This window comes from Dromiciops gliroides, chromosome 3, assembly GCF_019393635.1.
Source record: "Dromiciops gliroides isolate mDroGli1 chromosome 3, mDroGli1.pri, whole genome shotgun sequence".
NCBI lineage: Eukaryota > Metazoa > Chordata > Mammalia > Microbiotheria > Microbiotheriidae > Dromiciops > Dromiciops gliroides.
In genome coordinates, this window is record NC_057863.1 from 629,510,328 (window position 1) to 629,520,889 (window position 10,562).

Sequence of the window (10,562 nt, forward strand, 5' to 3'; positions counted from 1 at the left end):
GTAGAGACTTCTCATTTCCTCATCCCATTCCCCAACCCTACCCAGCCCACCCATCCATTCACCCACCCACTCATCCACTAATCCCTCCATTCACTCACCCATCCATCCATCCCTCCATCCACCCCTCCATCCACCCCTCCATCCATCCCTCCATCCATCTATCCTCCTTCTTTTCCCTCCCAAGCTGAGACTCTCAGGGGGAGCTGCAGCGCTGTGTGTAGTCTTGGATAGAGGCCTGGAAATACTCAGTGGTGTTGAGGTCTGGACGGCAGAGGATGACATAGCACTTGGGGAGGAAATAGCCACTGAAAACACCACTGAGGCTGCTCATGATGACCAATGCATTGATGGCGGGCAGGTATTTGCCATGGTAGACAGCGGTAGTGGTGGTGAGGCCAATCCAGGAGACAAAGTAGAGGAGCAGGCTGAAGGTGATGCACTTGGCCTCATTGTAGTTCTCAGGCAGATCCTTGCCCACGTAGCTAGAGGTAAAACAGCTGACTGAGAGTAGTACAGTGTAGATATTGCTCAGTATAAAACCTGGAGAGCTTCCCTGGGAACATTCCAGCATCACCAACTCTGGGAAGTGCTTATACTCCTTGGTGGGTACAGGGGTCCACGCCACCAACCATATGATACATATGAGAAGCTGGAGACTTGAGCTCACCACCACAAAGGTCCTGGGCCCGTGGTTCTGCACCCAGGAATGGTAGAAGGTGGGCATCTTGGCTGACAACTTGAAGATGAAGAGCAGCTGGAAGGAGCGTACAGTTAAGCAAGATAGGAAAGCAGCGAAGCCCAGGGCAAAAACCGTCTGCCGAAGTAGGCAGGTGAGGGCCGTTGGCTCCCCGAGGAAGCAGTAGGGGCTGCATCCAGCGCCTGCCAGCGAGCCCAGCATGAGGAAGCACATCCTGCCCCCGGCCGATCTCACCACGGGTGTGTCCAGGTGCCGGGCAAACAGGCCAGCCACCCCTGCCAACAGGAGCAGCAGCAGTGTGTTGGCCCCTATGAGCACCACAGAGACGGGATGGTTCCAGGCCAGGAACTCAACAGTGCGGCTGAAGCAGGTCTGGCTGCCTGCTGGGGACCATTCTTCTTTCCCACAGGGCTGGCAAGTGTACTGGTCTAGAAGGAAGGGAAGGAGGGGCCCTGAGCAGAGCTGCCCTGAGGGAGCCCTGGGAGATCAGGGCCCACCCAGAGCCCCAGGGTTTCCTGTGGAATAGCTTTGGCCACCTGCGGCTTATTAGCTGTTACTAGCTGTGGGCAGAGTGCTGGCCAGGCTGGGGGACAAACAGATCAAAAGGGTTCTGTGCTTGGAATACTGACCCAGCTGTCATCCCAGCAAGCTGTCCTCAGCTTGTCCATTACCTTCAGTAAATCCTTCCTAGCGCTACTCCCCCCCATTCTCCAGGTGCTTCTCTGGGCTCTACATTCTGTGGGCACTGCTGCAGCATGGGGGTTCTCCACTGTCCTTATCACCCATGTAAACAGAGGACAGCAGACTCCTGGCTGAGCTCAGTTTCTTTCAGGGCCCCAGTGTGGCCTCTTTTTCTCATCCGAATGACTAAATTTCATTTGTGTAGATGGCTTTTACCCCTTTGAAAAGGAAGGTGATTTCTATCTTTCCCTCCAATATTTCCACTAACCAAATACCTTCCTGATTTAGGGCTCACTGGTTTCTTTGTCTTCATTTTTTTTTTTTTTGCAGGGCAGTGAGGGTTAAGTGACTTGCCCAGGGTCACACAGCTAGTAAGTGTCAAGTGTCTGAGGCCGGATTTGAACTCAGGTACTCCTGAATCCAGGGCCGGTGCTTTACCACTGTGCCATCTAGCTGCCCCCCCCTCTGTCTTCATTTTTAAGAGCAGAAAGGAATATGCAAGAATATTTCAAGGAAAGGGCATGGAAACTCCAACCTAAAACTGGGCTGAGAAGAATAAGCCATTGTGCTAGTCACTAGCATTAGCACAACGTGTGGCACAAAGCAAACACTTAATAAATGCTTGTTGACTGATTGACTGACTGACCTTGGCCATGTTCTGCTATACAAATCCTCATTGGGTAGTGTGTTTCTGCCTCAAATTTGTCCACTGATTCTATTATTCTATTATTTGTACCTTGGCAGAGGACACAAATCTGTCCTTTGCAGGGCAAATCATAAGTATGGCATCATCAGCTGGCATGTGATCTGGAAATAGGGCCTGTGTATAGACCTCTATGGAGGAATAGGAAGGGGAGCCAACTTTAATGAGGTGGTGGGAACAGGCTAGTACACCTTCAGGAGGTGAGAGAGAAGCAAAGAATGAGCCCAGGTCTGAAGATTTCCTGGTGCTTGGGATTGGGTCTTTCCACCCTATGTTTTAGTCTACTTTGGGACTTTTATTCCATTAGGGGTGCCAAGCTTAGGGATTCTGCCTAATTATGATAATAATTTACATTTATATTGATGTAGGAGGTGAAAAAAGGGTTAACAGAAAAACCTAAGACCCAAGCTCTAATCCAGATATTAACTCCAAAAGGGATTCAGACCCCTGTTAATGGATAACTTACAGGTCAGGGTGCTAGGTTCTCTTACCCATGGAAATCAGTACCCATAAGGAGACCATAAAAGGTCAGGTCAAATAACAATAAGACATAAGACAGGGCTATAGAAATTCTCATGAAAAATGTAGGTGTTTTGAAACTGGCCATGGGAGTCAGAGACATGTGCAGAAAAGGCCAAATTTGTCCCCAGATTCACCTAATGATGTGTTAACCCCAAAAACACACCTCCAAGGAGAAAGGTACCCGCCTCCAGGGTTGTCTTAGGACCCCAGGAACTCCAAATTAGGATAAGCCCTCCCCTGAAACACCCCAAGGTGGAGAATATTATAATGAGAAGGACAGGCCTTCCCCTGTACCTCCCCAAGGTGAAGATTATTATAATGAGACTGATAATCAATTTATCCATACCATAAATATAACTGTCTTTCACTATTCGAGAGATACCTTTCCACTTTTCTGGTTCTCTCCCTGTGATCACCCACAGTATTGCAATAAAACTTGGGAAACTGAGTCACTGAGTCTTGTAATTCTTTTGGGACGACTCATGATCAATTTGACCCCCATTTCTGCCCATATCAATATCATACTACAAATTTTATAAAGCACTTTTGTTGTCTAGTCGTGTCATACTCTTTGTGACCCCATTTGGAGTTTTCTTGTCAGAGATACTGAGGTGGTTTGCCATTTTCTTCTCCAGCTCATTTTACAGCTGAGGAAACTGAGGCAAACAGGGTGAAGTGACTTGTGCAGGGTCACAGAGCTAGGAAGTATCTGAGGCCAGATTTGAACTCAAGATGAGCCTTCCTGACTCCAGGCCCAGCACTCTATCCACTGCACCACCTAGCGGCCCACACAGCATATTACACACTATTTCCTTTGATCCTTACAAGAGCTCAGTTGAAGTAGGTACTTTTCCCCTTCATTTTACAAATTTAGAAACACTGAGCAGGGATTATGTGATTTACCCAGGATTACATAGTGTATACCTGAGGTGGAATTTGAGCGCAGGGCTTCCTAACTGGGAGGCCAGTATTTCTTCATGATGTCTGGTGATGAAATGACCCTGCAGCCTCAGTTCTATCTTTCCTGCAGGGAATAACTGCTTTGCAAACATTTCAGGGTGGGGGCAGCTAGGTGGCGCAATGGATAGAGCACTGGCTTTGAATTCAGGAGGACCTGAGTTCAAATCCAGCCTCAAACACTTGACACTTACTAGCTGTGTGACCCTGGGCAAGTCACTTAATCCCCATTGCCTCACCAAAACAAACCAAAACAAAAAAAAACATTGCAGGGTAATAGAAATGTCTAGGGTTGTCATGCAGGGTGGCGTGGAAGTCTGCTAAGGCTTGGACATGTGGGTCATGGGGCAGCTTTCTAATTTGCAGAGCTGCCAGGTCGCAGGCAGAACTCTGGAAGGTGGCCCACTCACTGCTGCTGTTGAGGAAGGTCCCAGCTGCACAGCGCACACATTCAAAGCAGCAGTGGTGTAGCCCCAGGATCCTTCGTGCCTCTCCTGCCGGACACTCCTCAGAGCACACAGAAGGAGGCACCTGGATAAAAGCACAGGCATCCCAGTTCAGACTGGAGGGGGCCACAACCCAGGGTGGGGGATAGCAGGAGGGACTTTAAAGGGCAATACGGTTTAAGGGCTCAGGAAGCTGGACAAGAGGGACAGATGTCAAAGCCTCACTTACTGGACAGTCTGTCTTTGGATTTCCCCAGTAAGGGTAGATAAGGGTTGTGCCCTCACAAACCTCCTCGGTCAGGCATGCTGGGATTTTTTATTTATAGCTTTGTGGACACTCTCCTACCCTGACATTCCCCAGTCACCCCTAAGTTCTAGGCATTAGATTGCTTTATGAGAGTGACCCAGCCAATGACTAGCCCAGCGTGATGCCCAGAGAGGGATCGTTACCTGATTTTCCCCTCTGTGCCAGCGGATCTTTGTCACATCTATATGCAAGTGAACCGGGTACTGTGTGGAAGCTCCAATGATTTTGAAGGTCCAGTTAGGGCCATTCCAATCCCATGTAACAAAATCGTATCCAGTGACAGGATCGCCATTCTCATCAAAGGACACAGGGTTTCCATGCAGCATGAAATTCACCTTCTTGATCTCCTCCAACAGCTACAAGATATAGACACCATGTACCCCAAACATGAACTGTACAGCGCTTCCCTGAGGTACCCCACCAGAGTAAAGCCAAAGAGACCTAAGTTCAAATTTGGCTTCAGACACTAGATGTATGACCCTGGGCAAGTCACTTAACTTTATTGCCTCCTTAACAGAGAAAGAGAGAGAGAGAGAGAGAGAGAGAGAGAGAGAGAGAGAGAGAGAGAGAGAGAGAGAAAGAGAGAGAGAGAGAGAGAGAGAGAAAGAGAGAGAAAGAAAGAGAAACATTTACTTCACCTGCCAAGGATAGATCCTACTGGCATTGCAGACTCCTGAGGGGCAGCCCAGGAGCTGGTGTAGCCCATGGGCCACAGCATACACAGCAGTATACACATTGTAGGCTGCGTTCATGGAAGATTCACTCAACTCAGAGTCGATCTCCATCATAAAAGACAGTTGTTGATTGCAGATCTGATCGTCCCCATCCTGTGCAGGATTGACTGATGGGTTTGAGGTCTTCTTAGCCTGGGTGTAGGCCTCTTCAAATTCCTTTATTCCAAGGACCTGTCTCTGCTGGATAGCTACCCCAATCACCGTGCCAATCCTTGAAATGCCAGGCACCTGTGTGATGTAAGTGGAGAGGGACCAGGCTTCTGTGGCTAGCCACACCTTGTCAGTCACATTCCTCAGCACCACAGCCTTAAAGAAGATGTGGGCCGTCCTTTTATCACAGAAGACGACCACCACCTGGGCACCAGACTCTTTAAGGGACAGCATCATATTCTTCATGGTGTCATCATCGGCTTCAGCTGACACGGGCACAAAATCCTTGTAGGCAATGCAGATTTCCTGTTCAGTGGTCAAGTCCTCCAGCATCTGCAACCCCTGCGAACCATAGTCATTATCACTGCCGATCACTGAGATCCAAGACCAGCCAAAAGTCTTCAGCAGCACCATGATCATCTGAACCTGGTGCTTGTCACTGGGGATCGTGCGCAGGAAGGAAGGGTAATTCTCCTTATTGCTGAACATCACACTGGTTGTCTCATAACTGATCTGTGGGGAAGGAATTCCAGGGTGTGGCTTCAGTGGATCAAGGACCAAAGATTAAGCACCTGTGTGAGGTGCTTGGGACCCCAAGACAGAAGTAAAACAATCCTGCTCTCAAGTTTACTTTCTAGAGAGGGAGAGAACATGTAACACACACACCAGGAGTACAAGGAATTGGGGGGAAGGAAAAGATCAGGAAAAGCTTCATGAAGAATGGGCCCTTTGAGTCTTTTAAGGAAACTAGGGATTCTGAGAGGCAGAGATGAGGAAACAGTACACTCTAGACACGGAGGACAGCCAGACAAAGGCACAGAAGTGAGAGATGGAGGAGTAGAAGGTCAATTTAACAACTACAGGGTAGATGAAGGTCAGTATTATAATATGCCTGGAAAGGTAGGTTGAACTCAGTTTAAGTACTTTAAATGCCAAGAATGGAAGTTTACATATGAGCCAAAGGAAGCCTCTAGAGTGTGTTGAGAGGCAGTGTGATATAGTGGGTAGAGCACTGGCCTAAAAAGACCTGAGTTCAACTCAGATACATATGAGCAGTGTGGCCCTGAGCAAGTCATTTGCCATAACTGTGCTTCCGTCTCCTTATTTGTAAAGTGAGGTTAGCCTCCAAACTCGTGAAGTAGTCCAGGAGGGAGGCAATGAAGGAGTGTATGAGCACAAAGAAGGGGTCGTGTGGGGACAGGCAGCTATGAAGCACTTGCTATGCACCAATATGGCCAAGTGTGAGATATGAAGAAAGGCAGAGTCAGTCCTTGAACCCAGGGAGGTCAATTTAATTGAGGAGACAATGTGCTAACAGTTATGAACAGACAGAGACAGGATGAACTGGGGCTAACCAAAAGAGGGACACCCCTAACACTAAGAGGAAAAGAAAACACTCCTTGTAGGAGGTGGAATTTTATCTGAGACTGGGAGGAAGCCAAGAAGAACAGGAGGGGGAAGGGAAGAGAGAGCATTTCAGATCTGGACACAGCCAGAGAAGATGCCCTTGAGATGGACTGCCTTGTGGGACAGCAAAGAGGCTGGTCCTCCTGGGTCATAGAGTAAGAAGAATGGAGAGGGAGGAAGGGGCCAGGTTGTGAAAACAAACAGAAAACACGAGGAAGGCAGAATCCAATGAGCATTGTATGTCTGGGCCCGCAAGACTGATCAGTCTGGAGTAACAGTGAGGTTGGGGATCCAGGTTACAGGCAAGATGGCAGTGGTCTTGAGAGAACTATTGAAGCTCAGAAGAGGGGTACATCAGGAAGAAAGAGCTTCAGAAGGAAAGAGTGGCCAATGGTGTCACGCTGCAGAGAGGTTGAGAAGGATGAGAACTGAGAAAAGGCCTGTAGCCTTGGTGGTTAAGAGATCATTGGCAACTTTGAATTTATTTATTTATTTATTTTTTGGTGAGGCAATTGGGGTTAAGTGACTTGCCCAGGATCACACAGCTAGTAAGTGTCGGGTCTGAGGCCGGATTTGAACTCAGGTCCTCCTGAATCCAAGGCCAGTGCTTTATCCACTGTGCCACCTAGCTGCCCCTCATTGGCAACTTTGAAGAAAGTAGTTTCAGCTGAGTGAGGAGGTCAGCATTCGGATCACAGAGTGCAGAAAAGAATGAGAGGAAAGAAGTAGAGGTGATGAGTGTAGACACTTTTTATTGTAGTTTGAGAAAAGGAGAGATAGAGGACAATAATTTGAGATGGTAGAGCTTTTTTAAGGACAGGGGAGATGGGCATTTTTATAGGCAGCAGGGAAGAAATGGGGGAAAGAGAACATTTGGAGGGGAGCAATTCTGGAGCAATCTGCTAGAGGAGAGGAGAAAGGATGGGATTTAGGGTGCATGCGGAAAGGCTGGCCCTGTCAAGGAGAAGGGTCACTTATTCATCAGACATTCATCCCTAACGGAGAGAGTAGGGAATGGTATCAAGGGGTTATGAAATATAAAGAAGGAAAAAGAGGCACTTTGTATAAACCAGCCAAAACCCAATGATTAATAGCCATTGGATAAGCCCCCAAATAACACAGGAATAGGCTGGCACACATCAATGGCTCCCGAAAATCCCTAACTCAGCCCTGGCCTGGCCAGATGTCCCAAAGGTTCCAGCTTACCTGGGGGATCAAGAATGTGCTCAGTAGGGATGCAGATAGAGAGGTCATATCGGTGCTATCTGGCCCAATCACTGCCACTGCCTTGGGGTAATAGTTAAAGAAGGTTTCAGGAACCTTGATATGATTGCTTCTGGGCTGGGAAATAACACTCAGTGCAGCGTACAAATTGGCAGACTTTGAACATGAATCATAGAGTTCGTAGCCCAGAGTGATGTTGGGAAGCAGAGAGCTGGAGTTGTTGATCTCCTCTATGGCATACCTCATGGCCTGGAAGAGGTGGTACCCATGGCCATTGAAGCTCTCGGACCTGTGGGAGAGGTAGGGCCAGAGAAGAAAGGATGGTCGTCAGCACTGTACCTCCAAACTCGAGGCCAAGACCTTTCTCTGTCCTGAGGTGGGGTCATCAAATCTTGTCCTCTGCAGTATGGAATATCTAACATTTATATGCTATGTTAAGGTTTGCAAAGTGCTCTCTGTAGATTATCTCCTTTGATTCAGACCTTCATGTTTCCTTGAAGATCTATGACATAGATGTAACATTACTCCCATTTTCCAGGTAAGAATGTTGAGGCTCAGAGAGGCTATGTAACTTGCCACTAAGTGTCTGGGGCAAGATTTGAGCTTAGTTCTTTCTCCAAGGTAGGTCCTCTATTCACACCACCAGATGTTCTACACTCTTTGGGCACTCAAGTCACTGGTGATGGTGACCCTTTTATTGTGAGAATACTTAATCTACTGAAAGCAGAGGCCAGAGAGAAGGCTGGCATGGGAGTCTGGAAGACCTGGGTCCAAGTCTCACCTCTGACACGTAACCGTGGACAAGTCAGTGAACATCTTACTATTCTAGACTCACACTCTCAGACTATTCATTGCAGAAAAGGCACCTTGTATTGGTGGAGGGAGTTTCCTCATCTGGGAGGTCCTTAGATGAATGAGCTCACAAGACCAGTCACTCTTATCCCATTATTCTCTTTCTACAAACTTGGCTTTTACAAGCCAGGCAGCATGGCCAGAGAGGCAGATTTGGGCACTTGATGTCAGGAAAAGTTCCCTAACTAATCAGATAGTGCAATGGGCTACTTTGGAAGCAGAGTCTTTGTCTGTGGACATCTTCAAGCAGATGCTGGATGACTACTTATTGGGTAGCCTATAGTGCTGGTTCCTTTTTGGGTAGAGGTTGGACTAAATGGCTACTTCGGTCTCTCCCACTCTAAAAGTCTGTAGGAAGGAAGGAAACAAACGGGTACTTTTAAAGCACCCATTATCTGCTAGGCACTGTGCTAAGTGCTTTACAAATATCTCATTTTATTCTCACAACAACCTTGGAAGGTAGGGGCTATTATAATCCCCATTTCACAGATGAGGAAACTGAGACAGACATTAAATGACCCATCCAAGGTTCCATGGCTAATAAGTATCTGAACCCGGATTTGAATTCAGGCTTCCTGACTCCAGGCCCAGCACTCCATGTACTATGGCACCCCTTACCTGTGATTCTGCATGTGGCATCATTTATCAGCATTTTCCTAGGCAGTGTTAAAAGATAAGCCATTACATGTTCTTTTCTCTTGAGGAGTCTAGTTGGAAAGACACTTGAAATGTGGAGCCTAATTGTAATTCAACAGAAAAAAAAGGCCAGAGCAAAATAATAAACTGAGTAAGGGCAGAGGGAAGAGAAAAAAAGAGAGATGGAGACCAGTGAGCATCCCAGGGAGAGATTCCCAAAGGAAGCCTGCGTTGAATGAGCTCTTGGTAGTAGAGAATGGTGTAAATGGGTGGTAAGGAAAAGGGAGGGCGATTCAGATGGAGGTCCTGACTCAGCAAAAGTCCAGAGGCAAGAAATTAGCAAGTTGACTCCAAGTTGAGTTGATGTCTCTGTGGAAGGGAACAGCACTTCTCTGCAGAAAGGTTTACATGATCCCTCACTCACCTCTCACACAGGGTCACCTCAGGTTTGAATCTGACTTCGTTGTAGATAGAGTGGATGGAGAAGAATCCTGCGATGATATAATCCCCGGGCATCTGGAAGTCGGATGGGGTCTCCATTTGCTGGCAGCCGAAAAGGCAGGAAATGAAAAGAGGCAGGTAGACTAGGTGAGGCTTAATAGGCAACATGATGCCCAGATGGAGACTCTAGCTCTTCTTTTCCTCTATGTCAAAAGTGCTCCCATCCTGGAAGCTCAGGACTGTTGAAATAGGTGGAATCTGGAGCCCCCTTTCCCCCCTACCCCATCCTTCTTAATTTTATGCTTAGGAAAGGGGAGGGTCTTAGACGTGATATACAAAACCCAACTCCAGAAGCAAAAATATTTGAGTTACACTTCCTGGCTTGTGGTTCTGCACAGGAACCTGAGGGGTACTCTTGGGGCAAATGAGGACATGAATTGTTCTTACCTCAGTCAGGTGGAACCCATTGCCTCTCATTTGACAATTGTGGATTTAGATCAGGAAGGGTGTGGCAGAGTTTGTGTTGTGCCAGAGTTTTGCTAAATCCTGTGAGGCTGCATTAAAGGAAGCCATCTGTATAATATAGCTGGGGGTTTACCCCATTGTTATATCGGTGCTCCAGCAACAGATCTTTCCCTGATAACCCTCCCAAGGCATATCTCGTGGATTACTCGTTCTGCATCTCTTTATTGCACTTAGATGGGAATGGGAGGAGCTGTGATATTGGCAGCCTGGGGACTTCTTGGAGTGAGAGAGACAGTATATTACAATGGAGAAGACAATAAACTTGGAGTGGGGAAGACTT

At 47.5% G+C, this 10,562-nt stretch overlaps 1 protein-coding gene across 1 annotated transcript; it reads right to left on the minus strand.

Annotated features, from left to right (window-relative positions):
• Positions 1-193: 193 nt before the first annotated feature.
• On the minus strand, positions 194-9,925 carry TAS1R1 (taste 1 receptor member 1). The gene is made up of 6 exons (XM_043991163.1): positions 9,741-9,925; positions 7,811-8,117; positions 4,952-5,710; positions 4,457-4,669; positions 3,971-4,091; positions 194-1,125 (listed from the first exon to the last, which is right to left on the minus strand). The coding sequence occupies exons 1-6, from the start codon at positions 9,923-9,925 to the stop codon at positions 194-196; spliced, it is 2,517 nt and encodes an 838-aa protein (XP_043847098.1).
• Between the last annotated feature and the right edge of the window lie 637 nt (positions 9,926-10,562).

Excerpts from the sequence above, each read along its gene's own strand:
- TAS1R1 (XM_043991163.1), bottom strand. The coding sequence starts at position 9,925 with ATGTTGCCTATTAAGCCTCACCTAGTCTACCTGCCTCTTTTCATTTCC. Across the intron at positions 8,118-9,740 it reads GAGGTGACCCTGTGTGAGAG|GTCCGAGAGCTTCAATGGCC; the intron begins GTGAGTGAGGGA and ends CCTCTCCCACAG. Across the intron at positions 1,126-3,970 it reads GACCTTCCTCAACAGCAGCA|ACCAGTACACTTGCCAGCCC; the intron begins GTGAGTGGGCCA and ends CCTTCCTTCTAG.